The sequence below is a fragment of the Eriocheir sinensis genome, chromosome 25 (assembly GCF_024679095.1).
Source record: "Eriocheir sinensis breed Jianghai 21 chromosome 25, ASM2467909v1, whole genome shotgun sequence".
Classification (NCBI taxonomy): domain Eukaryota; kingdom Metazoa; phylum Arthropoda; class Malacostraca; order Decapoda; family Varunidae; genus Eriocheir; species Eriocheir sinensis.
In genome coordinates this window covers 17,146,218-17,169,640 of record NC_066533.1, presented here as the reverse complement: position 1 = coordinate 17,169,640, position 23,423 = coordinate 17,146,218, and the positions used below count along the sequence as shown (strand labels likewise).

Genomic DNA, 23,423 nt, shown 5'->3' with positions numbered 1-23,423 from the left:
CCATTTTCTCACCATTTTTCTTTTTTTTTCGCGGTTTTCACACATTTTTTTATTTATTTCCTTTTCCTGTCATTTTATTTTATTTTATTTTTTTACTCGCGGTCTTTCAAAATTTTTCATGACTCGCTTCTTTTTTTTTCACCTTCGCGTTCACCAAAAAAAAAAAAAGTCACGGTGTAGGATTTTCGTCACTATTTTCTTTCTTTTTATTTTATTTTTTCCATTTTTTTCTTTGTTTTTCATTTTCTTTTTCTATTTTTTCCTCCATTTTCTTTTTCATTTTCTTTTCCATTTTTTTCTCTTTATTTTTTTCATTTTCTTTTTCCTATATTTTTCTTTTTTTCATTTTCCTTTCCATTTTTTCTTCTTTTTTCTATTTTTTTCTTTTTTCATTTTCTTTTCTTTTTTTCTTTTGCGTCACAACTTCTATTATTTTTATTTATTATTTTACTATATATTTTTTCCACTAACTGTATATATAACTTCAATAGCTTACTCTGTGGATACTGTATAAAAGGAACTATCTATCTATCTATATCTATCTATCTATCTATCTATCTATCTATTTATCTATCTATCTATCTATATACAAAGTTTGCCAAGCTTAAACTGATGTATTAAAACGAATTTCTGTTCTACATTATGAGTTTTGGCGGTAAATTGAGAGAGAGAGAGAGAGAGAGAGAGAGAGAGAGAGAGAGAGAGAGAGAGGGTTTAGGATGGAAGAAACTTAGAAGCTATAAAACAAAGAGAAAAATGAGAGAGAGAGAGAGAGAGAGAGAGAGAGAGAGAGAGAGAGAGAGCACTTGAGATAAGGACCCAGCATCAAAGGTGACCACTCTTATTTTCTCTTTCTTAAATGTTCCCACGAGTGTTATCTTGCACTGATTGTTTACCTGAGAAGAGGCAGGTAAGAGAGAGAGAGAGAGAGAGAGAGAGAGAGAGAGAGAGAGAGAGAGAGAGAGAGAGAGAGAGAAGTACAGGTGTGTGGCAAGAGAATAACAGCCAGGTAAGAAACAATTAGGAGACAGAGGTAAGGTAAGCGGGCGTATTTTTTTATAGTAAGAAAAAGACGGAAGAGGAGAAAGAAGAGGTAGAAGTAGAGAGACAAAAGGGAGAAAAGGGGGAAAGAGACAGGGAGGAAACGATAAGAAAAAAGGTAGATAGGAAGGAGACAGATAAAGGAAGAGACAAACAGGAGGTAGAGAGAGACGGGGAGGAAAGAAACAGCTCGGAGGAAACAAGAGAGAGAGAGAGAGAGAGAGAGAGAGAGAGAGAGAGAAGAGGCAAGCACAGGTAAAGTTAAGTACACCTCCTCCTCTTCCTCCTCCTCTTAAAGATACGCTGCCTTCCTCCTCTTCCTCCTCTTGGCCAACAAACCACAACTCCTCTTTAAGCAAGGGCCGAGAAAGTATAACAGCGCGCAGTTTCCCCTCCTCTTTCCTCTTAGATATTGTTATGGTCTCTTTGCGGGCGAAAACGAGAGACCTGAGTCAAGAGGAAAGGAAAACTACATGTATTCTTTCCTCTTCTTTTTCCTCTTTTCTGTTCCTCTTGAATAAAACGAATATTATGTTTTTTTCTCCTTTTCTTCCTCTTTGTTGGCGAAAATGAAAACCTGAATCAAGAGGAGAGGAGAATCACATGTATTTTTTTCCTCTTTTTTCCTCTTGAATTTTGTCCTTGTTCATTTAAGAGGAAAAACATGTCCCTTTTCTTTTTTTCCTCTTTTTCCTTTTCCTTCTAAACAAAAAATAAAAATGAAGAGGAAAGTATGTTTTTTTTTTCTCTTCCTCTTCATCTCTTGTTTTCCTCTTAAATATTTTCATTGGTTATTTACAGGAAAAAAAAACGTAAATTATGATCTTGCTTTAATTTTTCTTCGTCCTCTTTTCCTTTCCTCTTTAAAATCAAAATCAAGAGGAAAGTCTGCCATTTTTCCTTTCCTCTTTATGCATCGTTTTTGTCTCCTCTTATTCCTCTTCATCTATGTTTTTCTTTCTCATCTTTCCTCTTTTCCTTTCCTCCTATATAAGTAAAAACAAAATCAAGAGGAAAGTATGTGTTTTTTTCTCTTCCTCTTCATCTCTTTTCCTCTTAAATATTCTCATTGGTTATTTTGAGGAAAACATCAATTGCATTCATTCTTTTTTTCTTCTTTTCCTCTTCCTCTTTTCCTTTCTAAACTAAAAAGCAAAATAAAGAGGAAAGTATATTATTTTTCCTCTTGATCTCTCGTCTTCCTCTTATATTTGTTCTGATTCCATTAAAGAGTCATACGTATAGAGATTCTGAATCCACTTTAATTCCACCATCACATCTAATACAGTTCTCATCCACACTATGCCAATTCTCGTCTCACAAACCCCAATAGTATAAAGCGTAAGAGATTCTAAACCCACACACATAACCTCCTTCTTGATGCTCTTCTTTCATCTTTAAATGCACTCCCCTAATGGATTCAAGACTCACTTCATTTTGTTTATTCTTGCTATTCAACATTTCTCGTATTTATATTATGGTGGTGGTGTGTGGTTGTGTGTGTAGGTGGGGGGGGTTTTCTTCCTGTCTCTTCTACCTCATCTACCTGTCTTTTTCTACCTTCTCACCTATCTACCTGTTCGTTTCTGTCTCCCTGTCTCCCTCCTGTCTCTCATCTACCTCTCTCCCTACCGTCTTCTACCTCAATTACCTGTCTTTCTCTACCTCCTCATCTACCAATACCTGTCCATTTCTGTTTCCATGTCTCCCTCCTGTCTCTTCTGCCTCTCTCCCTTCTGTCTTCTACCTCAATTACCTGTCTTTCTCTACCTCCTCACCTATCTACCTGTCTATCTTGTCTCTTTCTCTTCCTCCTGTGTCATCTGCCTCTCTCCCTTCTGTCTTCTACCTCTTCTACCTGTCTTTCTCTACCTCCTCACCTATTTATCTGTCTATCTTCTGTCTGTCTTCCTCCTGTCTCATCTGTCTCTTTCCCTTATGTCTTCTGTCTCTGTTACCTGTCTCTTGCTAACTACCTGTCTGTGGGGGTGTAGGGGTGGCGAGGCAGTGTTTATTCCTTCTATATATATTTTCCTTGTTAGTTTCCTCGTTTAGAACCAGAAGCGAGGATGGAAAGGCTTACTAACTCACCCAATCCTTTAATTCAACAACCTTCGTCACTATATCCTTTCCCGTGGCGATGCTAATGTCGAGTTTATTCCCACTGTAACTCTTATTTGTTAGTTATTTTCCCATGAACCAAAAGCAAGGATGGGAAGGATTACAAGGCCATTATCTCAACCATTTCACGGCTTACACACACAAACATTTGATAAGGCTTTCCATTGGGGGGTAGTTTTATGAGCCTGGTGATAGTTTGACAAGGCTTTTGCACCATGAATGTGAAAATAAGGCTTTGGTAGAGGTTGTTGTGTTAGTATTTCCATGACGGGGTAGTGTTACGAGCCTAGTAATGGTTTGACAAGACTTTTATTTACCTGTGAGTACGACAATTGTGAGTCTAAAACCAATGCAGTGTTTCGAGTACGATACAAAGATAGCCTTATGGTAACACTGCAGCAGGAGGTTGAGGTCGACGACGAAGACGAAGAAGGATGCAGCAGTGTTACCAACGACCCACCCGCACCTTTTATAGCCCAACTCCACCCTTGGGCGCGCGCTCGGAGGGACAAAATTGGCATCGTTGTGGCTCGGCATCTTATTAACCTTGCTTTTGGTATTCGGGTCTCCGCGGCGCCCTGTTGCATATTCAGCGTCGCGTGCGGAAGGTGGCTGAAGATGGCTCGCTGACTGTTACGGTTGTGTTAGTATTCCTGTGGTTACTGACGTGTCGCCGCCGGTTAGTAGTACTCAAAGTCACCACCGTCAGAAAATAGATAGATAGATAGACATAGATAGATTGATAGATGGGTATAGTTGGTCTCGAAATCAGCACCGTCAGAGGATAGCTAGCTAGTTATATAGATAGATAGATAGATAGATAGATAGATAGGTATAGTTGGTCTCGAAATCAACACCGTTAGAGGATAGATAGATAGATAGATAGACAGGCCTACATACATTTGGTAATTCCTATGTATGTGTGGATATGTATGTGTATGTATGTGTGTGTACTATACTGTTTGTGTGTGCATGTGTGTATGTATTTGCCAGACTTGTTTCTTCTCTTATTAGGTCAAGGAAGGTTAGATGTATGTATGTATGTATGTTATGTTAAGTATTGCTTGTGTGTTCGTACGTGGCTCTCTTTGTTTCTCTTTCTTTGTCTCATTCTCAGTAGCATCCGACTTGCCACATTTTAAAGGATACATAGATAGATAAATGTTTCCGGTGCCGGCTGTCTGTGGTACGTGTGTATGTGTGTGTATGGTTATAGTAGTAGTAATAATAGTAGTAGTAGTAGTAGTAGTAGCAAGGGTATGTGTGTGTGTGTGTGCGTTTGTGTGTCAAGTATCTAGCACACAGTTGATTATTTTTCCTTCCTTCCTTCCTTCCTTTCTTTCTTTCTTTCTTTCTTTCTTCTTACTTCACTAACTAACACACAGCTGATTATCTTTCCTTCGTTCCTTCCTTTCTTCTTTCTCTCTCTCTTGACTCACCCAGAACTGGTTTAGTTATTCTAGTTAACGATCCACACTAACAAACAAACCCAACAAGTCGGTAAACAAATAATTGATAACCGGATGAAAATATTAGTGATGTCAACTTTCGGAATTACCAAGAGGAGGAGGAGGAGGAGGAGGAGGAGGGAAAAAAAAGACGTATTGAAAGCATGAGAATAACCTGTTTGGCACTCGCTTCTCTCTTTCTCCCCCTCCCTCTCCCTCGTTATTGGCACGCTGGAGGCTCAGAACAAACAAAAAAACTAAAAACAGGATGAGGAAACAAGAAAAAAGAGAGAGGAGAAAAGACATATTGAGCGCAAGCATTTTCTTTGTCTCAGCGTGTCATTAACCTTTCCTCGGCGTTCCTGAAGGCGATCTAACGACCCTCTTTTGTTTCCCCGGCAGGTGGGAGACATGATCAGCGTTATCGACATGCCGCCCCCCGAGGAATCCATCTGGTGGCGCGGGAAAAGGGGGTTCCAAGTCGGCTTCTTCCCCTGTGAATGCGTGCAAGTTATCGGCGACAAGGTAAGAACATAAGAACATAAGAACGTAAGGAGTCTGCAAGAGGGAACACGTGTCTACCTTTGGGCTGGGAAATTGACACCTTGGGCTATTGGTCTGAAACGGGGGCTAGATATTGGGCTATTTCTGTTACTGTAGATGTTGTTTTGTCTTTCTTTTGTTTTTGTTTTGTTTTTGTTTTTTTAGAAAGATGAATTTAAAATAGTAAAAAGTCATGCAACTCGACAAGGTGAGGGGAACACGTGTCTGCCTTTGGGCTGGGAAATTGACACCTTGGGCTATTGATATGAAACAGGGACTCGATATCGGGCTATTTCTGGTATTGTAGATGTTATTTGGTCTTTTTTTAGAGAGAGATAAGTTCAAAGTGGTAAAAAGTCATGCTATTCGGCGACAAGGTAAGGGGATCACGTGTCTACCTTTGGGCTGGGAAATTGACACCTTGGGCTATTGATATGACACGGGGGCTAGATATCGGGCTATTTCTGGTATTGTAGATGTTATTTGGTCTTTTTTTATTAGAGATGAGTTCAAAGTGGTAAAAAGTCATGCTGTTCGGCGACAAGGTAAGGGGATCACGTACCTACCTCTGGGCTGGGAAATTGACACCTTGGGGTATGGATATTTTGCCACTGGGTCTAAGGTTGATATTGTTAAACGCTTCCACCTCCCACATCAACTACTTCCAAAGGCCAAAAAGGAGATCAACCGAATTTTAACGACTGTGTTTTTAGGTTCATGGTACAGACGAAGGGTCAGTCTACCACCAGGGTCATAAAACTACCCAAGGAAATGACCCAAACTCTCATGAAAGCTTCGTCAAATATGTGAGATTGGGCACAAGAATGTTTAAAAATATGGCCCTGAATATTAGGCTATTTTTGCTGTGTTAGATGTGACTTTCCCTCTGTTTTGGGGTATTGTTCGGATTTAACCTGAAAATATTAGAAAAAGTTATGCTTCTAGGATATACTGGACCATCATTTGTTCAATCAAGTTCAATCAAGTCTCCTCGCAACCTTCGCCTCTCTAAAATATTATGGAGATTTAAATGTTTAAGTCTGTCCTCATATAGCAGGTAACGTTGCCAGATTGTCGTACTCTGCCTCCTATTTTTGCCGATTTCCGACCCCAAAACTGCTTTCATCACCCAAATAACTGCCTTCATATATGTTTATCGTTTAAATGGTTAATTATCGGTGTTTCTTGGCAACAGTTAAGGGCCAGAAACAGGTAAATACGCGGCTCTGAGTACGGTAACCTGGCATCCGTGAATTAGCAGGTTTCCCAACTATTGAATCATCTTTGCCACCCTCCTCTGCACAGATTCTAGCATCTCAATATCCATAATGTGTGGATCGTTAACTATAATGACTAAACCGGTTCTGAGTGAGTCGAGAGAAAGAAGAAAGAAAGAAGGAAAGGAAGGAAGGAGAAATCATCAACTCTGTGCTAAATAGAAAAGAAGAAAGACAAAGAAAGAACTGAACCGCATAATCGTGATGTGGTTGTGGATATCGGGTTATAAGTAAGACTAGTTGTGTATAATCTGCCGTAGATGTGGATTTAACAATATTTGGGAGTCTTCAGTAAGCATATGGGTCTTAGAGCATAGAGTAGACAAAAGAAGGTTAGTTAAATCAATATACGGTGACGCTGGTTAAGTATATTCATCCTAGCATATAAATTTAGAAGTATTTGAGGGTATTAAGGAAGCATATGGGCGTTAGAGTATAGAAGAAACAAAAGAAAGTCGGTTAGGTCAGTCATAGCCGAGAGAGAGAGAGAGAGAGAGAGAGAGAGAGAGAGAGAGAGAGAGAGAGCAGGTGGTTTTGAGTAGCGAGAAACAGGAAGTAGCGAGCTGGTTAGGCTATTGTTCTTATGCCTGACATCGTTGTTGGTCTAATATATAATAACGCGGTGAAAGGGAGAACTAATATGGAGGGACGGTCTGACTCTGCGTGTAGATAGCGAGTGTTTAAAAGCTTATTCAGACGCTCATTTGACCTTCTTACCCCGAGCGGCTTTGGAGGATAGAAAAAGAATGTTAATACGTGTTTTTTTTAATGTAGAATGGAAGTTTGAAGAGTTAGAGATATTAGTTAAAGGGATTATTGTAGTTATGTTATTTGTTATTTATTTTTAAGTTTGTGTTTTGTTATAGGAGAGTTTAAATGTATGTATGTATGTGACTTACACACACACACACACACACGTTGCATGTTTTTTTTTTCTTTTTAATTTTGTATATGTTATTAAGGTAAAGTTTAAACGTACATGACTTTTTATTACACACACACACACACACACACGTACACACGTTGCATATGTTTTTTTTTCTTTTAAATTTTGTATGTTATTAAGGTAAAGTTTAAACGTGCATGACTTTTTATTACACACACACACACACACACACACACACACACATATACATACATACATACATAAATAAATACATACGTACACGTGAATCATGCGTGCTTGACTAATAAACTCTCTCTCTCTCTCTCTCTCTCCCAGGTCCCCCAGACGATCCAGCCCCAGACCCTGACGCTGCCCCCCGCCCGCTCCACGCCCCCCGCCGCCGCCCCCCTCTCCCACCACACCCTGCACCCCGGCACCAACGCCCCCACCAAGCCCGTGCTGCGGAAACACGGCAAACTCATCGCCTTCTTCAGGTAATGCAAGTCCTTCAGGTATTTCAACATCTTCAGGTAACTTGTCTTCGTCAGGTAATTTAAAAGCTTTCGTTTGGTAATTAATGTCTTCAGCTAACTTATTCTTCTGTAGGTAACTCAGTGGTAGGAGGAAGAACAGAAGGGAGATAGGAGTGGAAATAAAGGAGGAGGAGGAGGAGGAGGAAGAACAGCCCTGCCCTGTCCTTAACATTCCCTTCATTCCGCCCCTTCTGCAGGAATTGCATCTTTTCCCACCTGTTAACATTCCCTTCATTCCGTCCCTTCTGCAGGAATTTCATCTTTTCCCACCTGTTAACATTCCCTTCATTCCGCCCCTTCTGCAGGAATTTCATCTTTTCCCACCTGTTAACATTCCCTTCATTCCGTCCCTTCTGCAGGAGTTTCATCTTGTCGCGGCCGTCTCGGAGGAAGCTGAAGCAGAGTGGCATCCTTCGGGAGCGCGTCTTCGGCTGCGACCTGGGCGAACATCTCCTCAACTCCGGCCACGAGATCCCGATGGTCCTGCGATGCTGCTCTGAGTTCCTGGAGAGAAAGGGCATCGTGGACGGCATCTACCGCCTCTCCGGCATCACCTCCAACATACAGAAGCTGAGGTGGGTGGGGAGGGGGAGGAGGAGGGGATGGGGAGGGTTGTTGATCGCCCATGGTCTGGTAATGTGCTGGACTCGTGATCAGACAGTCTAATGAGGTGGAGAGATGAGTTTATTTTTATTGTGGGTGAGAGAGAGAGAGAGAGAGAGAGAGAGAGAGAGAGAGAGAGAGAGAGAGAGAGAGAGAGAAACAAATTACAAATGCATCAAACACAGAAACACTTCCTTAAATTTGTAGTGAATTAAGTAAATGTGAAATGAATTGGAAGTATATTTTTTTTCTTCTTGCTTTTAGAACTCTCATATATTCTCTCTTTGGAAGCAACTTACTATAGTGATTCAGTATGATAATTTCTAATATGACAATGATTCAATCTCTCACTGTCTCTTCAAAGTCTCCATTTCTGCTTCCTTGAACTCTGAAAAAGCAGCGTATCAGACACCTCTCCACCCAAAATTGACCTCTCTTTTGGCTACTCTTTACTCAGACTATCCTCAACACCTTTCCTTGGTATTCTTCTTTCTTCTCCTCCTTCTTCTCCTCTTTCTACTCCTCTTCATCTTTCCACACCTCCTCCTCAGTAAACTCCTGTAGGAAAGTGTCCATTATGGGAGCAGTGAGTAGCAGGCTTTTTTTTTTTTTCCGCTTTTTGTTGCCCTTGAGCCATCTCCTTTGATGTAAAAAAAAAAAATAAATAAAATAAAAAGCTAAACAACATCCATCTTCTACAGGAATGCATTTGACGAGGACAGGATACCGGACCTGTACGGCGACGACAGCATCCTGCAGGACATCCACTGCGTCTCGTCGGTCCTCAAGATGTACTTCCGGGAGCTGCCGAACCCACTGCTGACCTACCAGCTGTATGAGAAGTTTGTCGCAGCGGTGATGCAGGACGAAGACATACGACTCCTCTACCTGCGTGACGTGGTTCAGCAGCTGCCGCCGCCACACTACAGGTGAACACTCAGACAGCACACCTGGATTTTGCCTTCCATCATTCATAATTATAGCTCTTCTCACCTTTTTCATTCCCTGACTTTTTTTTATGTTTGATGTGTAACTTATTCTTTTTGTTCACTTCTATAAGCGATGGGCCAAATTTGTGGCTTTACCGTGTACCAGTGATGGGCCAAATTTTTTGCCATGATATAAACCCCAAAAAATAGATGATGCATAAACAGATCACAAATGCGTTGATATATATTATGAAATGGTTTGCGTGAGTGATGATTTTTTCTCATTTTTCTCGCTTAGAGCGGCCTTTGAGAAACATGATCCCCGCAGATACCGGGTTAAGATTTTACAATACTTATATGTAGATCCTTTATTCACAATCTCCACATGTGTTTTCAGGACGCTGGAGTTCCTGGTCCAGCACTTGTCGACGGTGGCCTCCCACAGCAACGAGACTGGCATGACGGCCAAGAACATCGCCATCGTGTGGGCGCCCAACCTGCTGCGCTCCAAGGACCTCGACATGGGGGGAGTCGCAGCCCTGCAGGTGGGTGTCTCGGGCTGGGGCGGCCGCAGTGCCAGATTATGAGAGAGTGCAAATCTTATCTTCTTACCTTCACTAGAGTATAATTATAAAGTGGAAGGATTGCATTTTCAAGTTAGACATATATGGAAAAATTTATATCAAAGCTTGTCTATATATTTACTTACTTCCACTAGTGAATAATTTTAAAGTAAAAGGATTGTATTTTTAAGTTAGGTATATGGAAAAATCTATATCAAAGTTTGTCTTTATATCTACTTACCTCCAGTGGTGTATAATTATAAAGTCAAGGGAGTGCGTTATATAAGTTAGTTACATGGAAAAATCTATGTCAAAGTCCTTCTATATATCTACTTACCTTCACTAGTGTTTAATTATAAAGTGGAGGGATTGCATTTTATAAGTTAGGATATCTATGGAATGAATCATGAAGGTGTAGATATATTCACTCTATTTTAGCTAAAGTTCCTTGAGTCTTAAAACAGAAGAAAAAGTTTGTGCTATGAGCCATATTTCAACAACTTCACTTTAATCAACTAGTGCCTTCAATAAGTACTTAAAAATTGCATTATCACATGTGCCACACTGCAATTTACTTAGATTACGAAATACCAAAAAAACAAATATCTTATACTAACTCCTATTTTCTTGGTGTCACATTCTTAAATCACTTCTCACTTCAACAATTACAGTATAAAAAAATATATATTCCTCTTCTCAACATTCCTCAATTATTTCCTACTAACTGCTACTCACATTCTCTCCTCGTCTCACCCCCCGCATCAGCCTCCACCAGTTCCATCGAATAAGCGCAGTGGAACGAACCTCGTCTGTCAATGGTCCATATTTTTAATCATTCTGGATCCCACTATGTAATGCCAGTATTTAAATAAGGACGGAAAATAGAAACGTAGGAAGCAAAAAGTAGGTTAACCTGGTAGCAGCGACGGGCCAAATTTGTGGCTTTACCGTGTAGCAGCGATGGGCCAAATTTGTGGCTTTACCGTGTAGCAGCGATGGGCCAAATTTGTGGCTTTACCGTGTAGCAGCGACAGGCCAAATTTGTGGCTTTACCGTGTAGCAGCGATGGGCCAAATTTATGGCTTTACTGTGTAGCAGCGACGGGCCAAATTTGTGGCTTTACCGTGTAGCAGCGATGGGCCAAATTTGTGACTTTACCGTGTAGCAGCGACGGGCCAAATTTGTGCCATGATATAAGCCCCCCAAAATGGATGATACATAATCCGATCACAAATGCTTTGATATATATTATGAAATGGTTTGCGTGAATGATGATTTTTTCTCATTTTTCTTGCTTAGAGGGACCATTAAAAAACATGATCCCTGCTGCTACCGGGTTAAGTATTGTAAGTAATTATAAGTATCACCCGTTTCAGGTGGTTACCTTTCGGCCTTAACTGTTCCCCTGCTATTTTCTCCCGGCAATACTTATGATTACTTACAATACTTAACCTGCTTTTTGCTTCCTACATTTCTATTTTCCGTCCTTATTTAAATACTGGCATTATAACTAAGACTATCTCCCAAGTCCACAGAGAAGCTTAACCTGTTTTTCATGGGTAGTTTTGTGATCTTAGTGATAGTTTTACCTGACTTCTACAACTTAAACTGGAAAACTTGTCATGAGAACCAGGTTAATCTTCTCTGCGGCCTTGGGAAATAGTGGGATCCCAAAATGATTCAAGATACGGACCTCTACCCCACTTGTTTTTACATATAACTGTTGGACGACCAGAGCCACTCATGCATCGTCTGTGTTCCTCTCTCTCCTGAATGGTGTTTCCCCAAGTCACCCACAAAACTCAGTCACTCCAAGCATGTGTGAAAGCTGTAAATGATCTCAAGTCTTACGTATTCACTCGGACATGGAACACTCTTACGTACTTTTTGCTCACCCTCGCTTGTGTTACGTTCTCAACCCTAGTGTCAGAGTTCGAGGTGGGAGTGTGTTTCTGCGTGCGTGTGTGTGAGTGTGTGTGTGTATGTGTGTTTCTCTGTGTTTCTGCGTGTGTGAGTGTGTGTGTTTCTGCGTGTGTGTATGTGTGTTTCTCTATGTGTTTCTGCGTGTGTGAGTGTGTGTTTCTGTGTGTGTGAGTGTGTGTGTGTCCTATACTAATCAAAATTAGCCAGCACACACACACACACACACACACAAATTTTAGCTCATGAACATTAGCAAAAAAAAAAAATATTAGTTGTCCCTCCGAAATACTGACACAAATCTCTAATTGAATTGACATGCAAATCATTTTATAGGCAGCAAAGAAGGTTAGTTTTGGTGTTTGCTATTTCTCTTGGATGGAAGTTAGCTTATATTTTGTCCTTACCAGTTTACCGTTTTCATTTAGTTTCCGTTCCTAGTCCCAGCTTGACGTTTCTTTACTTCCCTCGGTGGTCACGCTATCACCTCCATAGATGTGTCTTTCCCCTAACCTAAGCGCACTCAACCCCATGTGGCAATACTATAAATACCGACACTTTTTTATATATTAGCCGATGACCACTTCATTTTATTTTTCAGGGGCATGGGACGGGGTGTTTAATTCTATGTCTTTTGTCTACCTTTGTCTATACCTACATATGTGGTTTTGCCATGTGCATGTTGTGGCTATGTTGCTGTTGTTTTAGCTCACTCCTCCACGTCATTCACTGTGCAAGGCATGTCTCTCTTCTTCTTGGTGTGCGTTGCTGTGACATAAATCATCGCCTATTTTTGATTTCCTCTCCTTTTTACTCTTTTTTGCTCTTTTTTAGCGAAGTCTTTCTTTCGTTCCGCCCATCAGAGGTCCTTTTGTATGCCCAGTTCACTTGTATACTTAACTGACTAATGGAAAACAACTTGATTATAACACTTGATTTCAATTATAGAGCCCCAAAAAAATAGGTAATTGATGAAGTATATATGATTGGTGTCCTTAAACTCAAAATAAACCCAAGAGGTCCTTTTGTATGCCCAGTTCACTTGTATACTTAACTGACTAATGGGAAGCAACTTGATTACGTCACTCGATTTCAATTATAAAGCTCAAAAAAACTAGTTAACTGATGAAATATATATGACTGGTCTCCTTAAACTTGAAATAAACCCAAGGTGGAGTAAGACAATGCCCAGTTCATGTGTATACTTCACTGATGAAAGGAAAACGAACTTGATAATGACCCTCAAAATCAATTATAAAACCAAAAAGCGAGTAGATAATTATAATCAATGAAATATAAATAACTGATATCCTTACATTTCTAACAGACCCAAAAAGGAGCGAGAGAAGTCACCATTAGCCTGAAAATCAATAAAATCTCCTCTCTCTCTCTCTCTCTCCTCCCGAAATTGACCTCTCTTTCGACCACTCCTCTTTACTCTTTTATAGAGGAGCAGTGATTAGCGGATTTTTTCTTTTTCATTGTTTTCTTTTTTTTTGCCTTGAGCTGCTTCCTTTACTGTAAAAAAACAACAACAAAAAAAAAAACATGAAAATGGGAACAAAATCTCCAGTGGGCCTTTTTTTACACCTTTTTTGTTGCCCTTGAACTGTTTCTTTAGCTGTAAAAAAAAAAAAAAAATCACGCAACTGTCATCAAGTGGAGTGGGTTACGAGGGACCTTCTGATGATAGGCGGATTAAAACAAAAGCCTGTTGGTCACTATATAAACCATTCACGCCTTTCCTCCTCCATGCCATTCCAGGACGTGGGGACGCAGGCGGTCGTGACGGAGTACCTCGTTCGCTACGTCGACCTTATATTCAACGACAAGATCCCGACCTTCTCGCATTCCACGAACGGAGTCGAGGGGACGCCCAAGAAGTGCCGGCCTAAGTCGCTGGCCATCTCAACGCCCACCAAGCTCATCTCCATCGAGGAAGCACGCACAAGGGCCCTCACCACAGCCATTAAGCCTGACCAGAAGTACATTGAAGTCGGTGAGTGTCGGTGTAGTGATGCAAAGAGCAGCTGTTATTGTTTCTTGAGTTTGAGGCCATGTGAAGAGAGCTTGTTATTGTTTCTGGAGCTGTTATATTTTGCATTTGTGTATTTCACCCGCCATTGATTCCTCCTCTCCCCTCATGAGAAGCAAGTACACTGTAGATGATGGGGTTGGTCGTGTTTATTTTTGCTTTACTGATTAATCTATATCTGTATGTATTTAGGCTGTGAAATAGTGAAATATATAACCTGGAATTATACTTACGATGCAGAATACTTGATTAACGATTCATCTGTCATTTACAGGAAGCCATTTATGACATACAGTGAACTAGTAATAGCTGAAGATGATAATGATGATAATATATGTCATGACGATACTGTAATTTATTTTAGTTACGTCTTAAACTTCACAGAGAATGTTCCCGGAGATGGAGTTTTGGGGGCAACTAAAAAATATTACAGTACAAGATAATAATAATATAGGCATGGCATGGATAGGATAGCTACATGGAGGCTTGCTCGGGAAGGCCGTCAGGAGTGGAGGCGGCAAGCGAGTGAAGCAGCGCACCCCCAAATGTATGCTCCCTGTTAGTTATATAATAGTGTCGGTTATGCATTAACCCTCACAATGTCCCAACAGGAGGAGGGCCGCAGAACCTCCCACCCAAGTACCACACGGTGATCGAGCTGCCGAGTCGCAAGGGAGGAAGTCTCAAGCAGAAGAAGTCTCCGTCGGGCTGGAAGAGCATATTCACCAAGGGCCGTAGCATCCACAAGCACCCTCGGAAAGCCTCCACCCCCAGCGACATGCCTCTCAATATGTCTGTAAGTTGTCGACGGGGGACCGGAAGTCTAGAAAAAGAGTCTCCGGTGTTTGTGGGAGAGTCGGGTGATGGTAGTTTGGGTGTGTTCTCCGTTGCTTTCATACCGATCATTCTGAGTTAGTTGTCATTGCAAGGAAAAAAAATGTTGAAAATTGAGTTGAGAAAAAAAAGTGAAGTAGCGTCGTCAAAATAAAGTTCCGTTGTCAGTCTTTATGTCGGCTTTCTTTTCTCTTCTTTTTTCACTTTTTTCTTTTCATCTTTTTTTCTTTTTTCACCGAGGAAGAAAAATGAGTTAGTGTCATCAATATAAAGTCCAATTACCAATCTCTATTTCTACTCATAATTTTTTTCCTTTCTTTTTTCTTTATTTCTCAATTTTCTCTCCTTTTTTTAACATATTTTCACCTCAACCCAATCTGCAGTAACCACAATTTTTTTATGGTGATTTTTCCCTTTCTTATTTCTTTATTTCCTTCTGTTTTCTCTCCTTTTTTTACCTAATTTTCACCTCAACTCAATCTTCAGTAACCACAATTTTTTTATGGTGATTTTTCCCTTTCTTATTTCTTTATTTCCTTCTGTTTTCTCTCCTTTTTATTACCTAATTTTCACCTCAACCCAATCTTCAGTAACAACAATTTTTCCCGGTGAGTACTAATTGGAATGATGCGTCCCACACCCTTGCTAGGAGAGGAGCGTTCCGGCAGGTAAGTACAAGGCAGGGCTAGGGACAGGGAAGTCATTGGTCGGCATTATAAGACACACTCGCTTCTTACATCATCTATTTCTAAAGGTCAAAGAGCGGGTCAGTCGGGTTCTTATGAGTGTTTCTTCAGGTTCATGGTACAGAAGAAGGGTCAAACTACCACCAGAGTCATAAAACTACTCCTGGAAATGCCCACAACTCCTACGAAAGTCTTGTCAAATATGTGTTCTTGGGCGACGAAATATCTTATAATACGACCCGTTGTGTCTCTCGCCCTCCCTGGTATAGCGTTCGTCAGGTCAGCAATCTTCAGAGGTCACGAAGGCTCACACAGGATGGTAAACTTGTCCCTCTGCTCCTCATGCCCACAGCTACGCCAGTTCATCTTGTATCTCTCCATTTGATGACTGAGTTTGTATTATTAGCTCAGGAATATTAGACTTTGCTAACCAACTTTTTATATATATCCCTCCATGCTCACACCTCTACCAGTTATTATGATATTTGAGTGATTTTGTAATATTCTAGTTTAGGAATATTAGACTTTGCAATCAGACCTTTTATATATCCCTCCATGCCTACACATTATATGACTCCTTTTATAATACTAGCATAGGAGTATTAGAATCTGCAAACTCATTTTTTTTATATATTATTTTTTCCCCTTTCCACCAGCAGTACCCAGTATCCTAGGAGATGACTTTTTATTTATGCTATTTATTACCCATAGTTAATGATGATGATGATGATGATGTATGACTTAAGATTTGATTAGTGAACAATTCCTAGCCCACAAGCTCACTAAAATATAAGTTTTTAGGAGTCTCTAGGCCAGTCCATTATTTAAGGGGGTATCACACTGGGCAAATTTTACGTGGATCTTCAGTCAAACCACGATTTCCGCTGGCGTGGTTTTCATATTTCCGCAGTTTTCTGACATTCCCACAATCTTCCAAAGCTTTTTTTTATTTTATTTATTTATTTATTTTTATTTATTTATTTTTTTACTTTTTACGTGTCAGCCTTGAGCGCCGGTAGCCTTTCTTAAGGGGCCTGGATGGTAGTCGGCCCCAGCTTGTCATGGCAGAGGCAAGTGTTTTATAGAGGCGCCACAGCTACGGTAGATTTCGCCGAAGGACGATGGTATTACTCACCATCATCATCAGCAGCAATAACAAAAAACAAATGAAAACCTCGCTATCGGAAATCGTGGTTTGACTGAAGATCCACGGAAAATTTCCCCAGCGTAGTTGCCCCTCTATTCCTCCCAACCAACATTGCCAGATTGTCGTACCCAGCCGATTATATTTCCCGACTTCTTGCCTCTAAACCATCTTCTGGGCTCCAATAACGAAACTCATTTATAGTTATCGCTGAAAGAGTTAGATCCTGATGTTTCTTAGCAATAGTTAGGCGTCAGAAACCAGTAAATACTATGCTCTGAGTACAACAATCTGGCAACAGTGCTCCCAACGTTTCCAGTGCTTGCATGAACACAGTTGTCGGTGATTGTCAAACGAGGTATTAACATGTACTTCAGCCTCTCCTTTGATGTGCATTTAATACCCATATTGTCCCTTATCATCCCCGTTAGTCTAGAGTACATGCAACCTCACCAGTCCCATAGACCCTCCCTTACCGCAAGTAGTGATGTATAACCCCTTCCCTACAACCCCTGACCCCTTGTTCTCGGGCCCTTCCTGGGTATGGCAAGGCACACACACACACACACACACACACGCTCACACACTCACTAACTGGGATTGTTGAGTATGAACTTGACTGCCTTGTAAGATTTTATTTATTATTTATTTATTTATTTATTTACAGCAAATGAGACAGTTCAAGGGCATGAAAAAAGGAAAACAATTATGAAAAAAAAGCCCGCTACTTACTGATGTCATTTTTGCACTTCAAGAAACACAGAATAGTACATAAGATTTTAACAGACCACGTAAAATCCTTTGTTGTTTATCTTCATCAACCTGTCCAACCCCAAATGGGAAAATAAGGATGATAAATGATGAAGAAAAAAGTAGAAATAGGAGAAAGAGAAGACGTAAGATCCTTGGTTTTCATAGTGGAAGTTAGGTTACATACATACAAAGGAAGAAGTGGATAAAATAAGAATTAAAAAGAAAGGGAAGGAGATCAAGTTAGAAAAATGTGGAGATGACACACTACAGAATCTTAAATAGTGCTACTTAACCACAAAAAAACAGACACCACTCACTACCAGTAAGAATTAAAAAGAAGGAAAAGAAGAAAAAGTAAAAAAAAATAATGAGAACATGTTCCATATAACACACAGTAATGATACATAGCCACAAAAAAAAAGACACAGTTCACCATCAATAAGAAATAAAAACAAGGAAAAGAAGAGAACGTAAAAATATAATGAGTAGATGTACCAAATAACACACAATAATGATAGGCCTACATACCCACAAAAAATAGATCGAGTTCATTACCGTACATTCCCAGAAAAGTGTGTGTGAGTGAGTGCGTTTATGTGTGTGTGTGTGTGTGTGTGTGTGTGTGTGTGTGTGTGTGTGTGTGCCAGCCGCCCTCGGTCTTTACTCACCCTCCTTTCTGCCACCCGACCCAACCTTCCTCTGTTGTTGCCACTCCAGGACTCGGCGGTGACAGAGCCAGACGTCCCTCCCTCCTTCACGCGACGCCTCCGCACAGTCAAGTCAGTTGAGTCCCTGATCTCTACCTCTGCCTCTTTACATTCAAATAGAAACTCCCAGGTTGGTATGATGCTGCACGCTGTTCTGGTTTTGTCCTCCACTGATCAAGACTTAATATGTAGTGGTGTGTTTTAAGTGTCTATAGTGTGTTGAGGCTGTCTATCTCACTCGCCAGATGCTTCCAAGAGTCTTCCGTGGTTGGTTTTGCTTTATTATTATTACCATTGTGTTTAGTTAGTATGTTCTTCACTTATTGGTGCTTCATAAATGCCTCAACAGTTTATATATTTCTCAGCACTTTCCGTCACCTTATGATTGATGCCATTGCTTCCATCACTGTTTGGCTCTGCATTAAATATTACCCCACAGTGTTTTGTCTGATCAATATGTTGCTTACGAGTCCTAATCTTTTAAATTATCACATTCCCCATTCAGGTATTTCTCACTGTCTGCCTCATTTTAGTTTTTGCATCACTTACACAGCACAATAATTATCTTGAAATCCATGGCTGAGATAGGCCGTTATTCTTTTGATAGACTGAGGAGAGTATCACGAAATTGACCTCTCTTTTGGCCACTCTCTACTTTAACCTTTCTAAGAGCAGCATTTAGCAGGCTTTGTTTTTTCTGTACTTTATATTCATCCCCTTGAGCTGCTTCCTTTCCTGTTAGACTAAAAAACATGGCGACATATGCTACGATCATGAAGTCTTGTATTCACCGCGTCCTCACTCATCCCTCCCTTCCCTCCTCAAGGCCCTGGAGTCACCGGAGAGGAGAGAAGCGCTGGAGAAGGAGAAGCAGCTGCAGCGATCACCCGAGGACGAGCGGGAGAGTCGTAGCAGCTCCTTCTCCAGCCCCCTGCCCTCCCCCCGCACCCATAACCGCTCCGTCTCGCACGACTCCTACTTTAACATGCTGGAAGGCCGCTCCAATAACGTTCCCTCACAGGTCCCGGTCAAGGAGGAAGGGGAGAGCGACCTGGACTTCTCGCCGGAAAATTCACGTATCTACCTTGACATCAGCGAACTGGACTTGAACTTCAGCACGAGTGAGAAGGACCTGAAGGGCTTTGAGGTGGACACGCTGAAGTCAACCTCAAACGAAGAGCCAGATAACATGTCCAACTCAACGCTGGACATGGAGAACCTGAGCATGTGTTCGGAGGGTACCAAGAGCAAGGAGAACATCAGCCCTCGCCCAGAGAAGAAGAGCCTCAAGGACAAGTTCAGGCACAAGTTCACGTCCCCGCCGACCCACCGGAGGAATGAGCTGGGCCTCAGCGACTCAGGGGAGGACTCACACAATAACAGCCTGAAGCGAGCGTCTTTCACACTGCGGGACAAGATCGTTCAGGCGTTGAGTCCGGAAACGTCACGCCGCCAAACGGACACATCCCCTAGACCTGCATCCCCCTCCAGCTCCCCTAAGTTCAAGCACATCCGCACGGGGGAGACTCAGAGGTCGGAGAGTCACCCAGCAAAACCAGACCTGCCGCTGTTACTTGCCGGCGAACGAAGGATTCCCGAGCATGAGGGAAGCATAGAAACTGTACTGGCGGAGATACACGTCGAACCGGACAGTCAGGACGATACCCCATCACGACTAAGCATGGACGGCACTTTGATAGACCCCGAACTCCTTGATAAAATAACGCATCTTAGAGCGTCGCCGTCAGTGAGTGCGTCGGAGGTGAGCACGAACTCCCTCGCCGAAGCCACTGTGTCAGACAATGAAAGCTTTACCCTCGGCAGCAGCAATAGCGGCATGGGGATTGGAGACGGGAAGGAGGTGTTCTCGGACACGGCCAGTAGTCACGCCGCCTCCAACACCACTACCCCTGTCGCAGCGCCCTCGTTTTCCGTCGCCAATGAAAACCCCGCACCCCAGAGAGACACACCCATCACCCCCATCACCCCTGTCACCCCCATGGAAGAGGACATCACCCCCCTACAGGAGTTCCCCAAACCCCGACCCAACTCCTTACTGGGGCTTCCAACCGCTGAGCTTCTTTCCCTAGGCTCAGCGCTCACCTCCCCGGAGACACCACAAGGGGACTCGACTTTCCTCGAGATCCAATACCATCCTTTAAGCGACACCACCGAGCCTTCCACCCCTAGCGAGTCCCAGTTCGTACAGGACCTGGTCACAGTGGGTCAGGCCGTGCAGTACCAACCAGCACCTGATGAGCCTCGGCAGTCCAGTCCGCTATCCATCGACCTGAGCAGCAGCGACGACCCGACAGAGGAAGGTCCAACTTACGAGAATGTGGAAGGGAATAGTTTAGGCTTGACCACTGATCCCGTAGCCCCTCCCCATGCCCCCCCTGCCTCCCCCTGCACGGTGTCTTCCCTAGGGGACTCCCAGGTGGATGAACAAGCTTTAATGGAGCGGTCAGGTGGCCAGAACTATGATATCCCTTACGAAAACCTCAGTTCCGTTTACGAGAATGTGCAGTACGGGATGGAGTACGAAAACTTGGAGTATGGTGTGCCAGGGTGCGCGAATGTTGAGTTTGAGGCTAACACAGACAGCCTAGAGGAGGGTCAGGAGGGCGGGAAGTGTGATAGTGTGGACGAAAAGCAGAAGTTAGGTTTGGTGAGTGTGAACGTTGTCGCTGAAACAAAGCACCTTGAGAAAGAGAGCGAGGAACTTGTAACAGAGTGCGTGTACGAAAATGTGGAATCTCTCCCGAGCGAATCTCTCCCGGTGTACGAGAACTTAGAGGAAAGCAGCGACGAGCAGAGCCAGAGTGTGCCTGAGGGGGACGACGCCTACGAAGAGTATTTATTCGGGAATGAGCGGCAGTATGAGAACGTCGAGTTTGGCTCCCACGCGACGGAGGAGGAAGAGGCCGCCGAGAAACCCTGTGATATAAAGTCTCCCGTCGAGGTGGAGGGCGAGATGGTGTATCAGCAGGTCAAGTTCTTCAGGAAATCAGTGAAGGAGGTGAACGACATGCTGAAGGCGAAGAGCGAGAGGCAGCAGAAGGCCAATGAGCAGTGTAGTGTTAGTGGTGCGGGTGTTAGTCTGTACAAGGTAGAGAAGAGTGACCATTTTTCAGAGCTTCCAGTCCAGGTGCCTCAGATGGGTGACGCAATAGTCCCCCAGCCCACAGAGTCCCTGCCGTGCCCCCAGGAGCCCCCGCAGCAGACCAGGGGCTCGGCGGTTGACCCTGAACTCCACACTCAGCCTAGCGAGGATAGCGAGTGTTTGGACTCGCCGATAACCTCTTCGTCGGTCAGCATGGCAACGGAGGTGTTAGTGCTCCCCTCTTTTGCCTCCCCCACAGAGTCCACCACAGATGATGTCACCTCCCCTGTGAGTAGCGATGATGCGAGTTCCCCCCGACCCGTGCATGAGGCTCTCGATCACCTCCCACCCTCGTCTTCCCCCTCAAAAGTCACCCCTGTTTTACCGAGTCTCTCACCCCCCACCCCGGAGAATGTGCCCCCTCCCACGCCCCCCGCTGCAACTTCCACCCCTAACAGAGCCCTGCCCCTCCCCAGCATCATCAGCCCCGCCCCGTGGCCACGCACATCCCCTAGACATACCCCCATCACCGCCCCTGTGCCAAGGCCCCGTCAGCTTCCTAGACTTAACCTCACGTCCCCTCTCGTGTCGCCCGTTTCTACTCCCTCCTCTGTGTCTATCTCCCCTGACTCCCCCGCCACCCCAGGGAACAGCTCGTCCCAAACCACTCCCACAGAAGAGACGGGACTGGACTTCCAAACCTCACCCCCTTCCAGCCAGTCAAATTTTATCGTAGAATCCCCTGAGACTGACTCCCCCTCGCCTGTGGACCCTAAGCTTATAAAAGGGGGCGATAGACCTCTAGTTGACCCCACAGTTGCAGGGACGTCAGTTAACTCTTCCGCTAAACCCGCTGTTACGGACGTGAAGAAAAATTTGACTGGCTCTAAACCAGCACCCCTGTCTCAGCTTCCCACTTTCAAAAGGTTTAAAAGTTCGCCCGAGTTCAAAGTCACCTCCAAGGACTCCGCCAACGACAGCATTCCCACGGAGAAGCCAGGGAAGGAGAACGAGGAGGTGACATCCATCGAGGTGACCAACATCCTCACCAATCAAGACTTGTCGGACCTGCAGAAGCGCGAGAGAATTGAGCAGTACAAAAAGGAGCGGCGGTCATTCTTGCGGGAAAAGTACAAATCCGAGAGCTTCCGGGGTGAGAAGGACGACCTGATCCTACGACTCCGGCAGAAGGCGACGAGTCCTTCACGGCCTGACGAGGAAGGCGAGGACGAGGATGAGCTCATAATGTACTCAGGGTCTGTCGGCGAAGGACAGCGACGAAGGGAGAGTTTAAGCCCCTCCAAACTGGTATTCGACATGCATTCAGGTAAGGTATCCCCCACCAAACAGACCGTCAGACCAGGCAGCAAGGAAAGGGCGTTGGATTCCACTACGCCCAAGGATAAGAGAGACGATCGCGATGATGTATCAGCCTTCAAACGAACGTCTCCTGCAAGAAGGAGTTTAAGCGACATGGGCAAAGGCAGCGAACTTAAGAGCCCCACCAGGACACGGTTTTCCTCGGGGGGTCCGGTGCCGACGTACCGGAGAAACAGCAGTGGTGGCGGGATGAACAGCAGCCCAAGACAGTCCCCAGAGAAGGAAAAGTCGATTCCTCGCGCGAGTTCCGGGGAAACGAAATCCTGTCCCCCAAGGAAGAACTCATCGCCAGCCAGCCCGGTCGCGATGCCTGATTTTGCACCGCCCCAGAGGCCAGGCGCTGCACAGGGTAGGAGGAGCAAGGCATCGAGTAGCGATCTAGAGGATGATATTAATGTGAGGGCGCGTGTGGCCACCTGGGGCAAGACACGGGACAGGCCTCCCCTCAACAGCAACAGCCCAAGCAAGGAGGAGCCAGAGACTAAGATTGAGAAGGCGACAACAAAAAAACAGGAGCAGAAAGGAAAGGAAACAATGATCAGGAAAAACTCAAGTCCCACTCTTCTGTCCCCCGTGAGAAAATCTTCCCTCCCCAAGGCCACACCCTCCTCCCCAGGCATCCCCCGAGCCCCTTCCTTATCCCCAGGGTCAGGGAAAGCCTCCTCCCCTTGTGCCCCAAAGCCTCCTCCCCCCCAGTCACCCACAAAAACCAGCATGAGGTCACCGAGCAAGCCGAGAGAGGAGACCAGCGACGCCGTTTCCGCCGCAGCGAGAGGGACCACAGGGCAGCCAAGCAGGATAAGAGACATGGCAGCGATCTTTGAGAGAGATTCACCCACTGGTTCCAAGCCAGCCATGGTGAGGCAAAGTTCAAGAGAAGAGAAGAAGGATAGGTAAGGGAGTGTGTTCTTTGTTCT

General features: G+C 43.7%; 1 protein-coding gene across 12 annotated transcripts in view; it reads left to right on the top strand.

Annotated features, from left to right (window-relative positions):
- The window catches only part of LOC127003517 (GTPase-activating protein CdGAPr-like), a 247,603-nt gene that overhangs the window by 222,521 nt on the left and 1,659 nt on the right, over positions 1 to 23,423 (top strand). For 10 of the 12 annotated variants that reach the window (XM_050870326.1, XM_050870328.1, XM_050870329.1 and 7 more), the window contains 9 exons: positions 5,013 to 5,135; positions 7,653 to 7,810; positions 8,209 to 8,424; positions 9,154 to 9,381; positions 9,779 to 9,926; positions 13,629 to 13,863; positions 14,511 to 14,695; positions 18,034 to 18,153; positions 18,850 to 23,399. In XM_050870326.1, the coding sequence (XP_050726283.1) occupies positions 5,013 to 5,135; positions 7,653 to 7,810; positions 8,209 to 8,424; positions 9,154 to 9,381; positions 9,779 to 9,926; positions 13,629 to 13,863; positions 14,511 to 14,695; positions 18,034 to 18,153; positions 18,850 to 23,399 (5,963 nt within the window). Of the gene's footprint in view, positions 1 to 5,012; positions 5,136 to 7,652; positions 7,811 to 8,208; positions 8,425 to 9,153; positions 9,382 to 9,778; positions 9,927 to 13,628; positions 13,864 to 14,510; positions 14,696 to 18,033; positions 18,154 to 18,849; positions 23,404 to 23,423 lie in introns of those variants that run through there. The other 2 variants (XM_050870338.1, XM_050870327.1) reach the window with 2 other exon arrangements.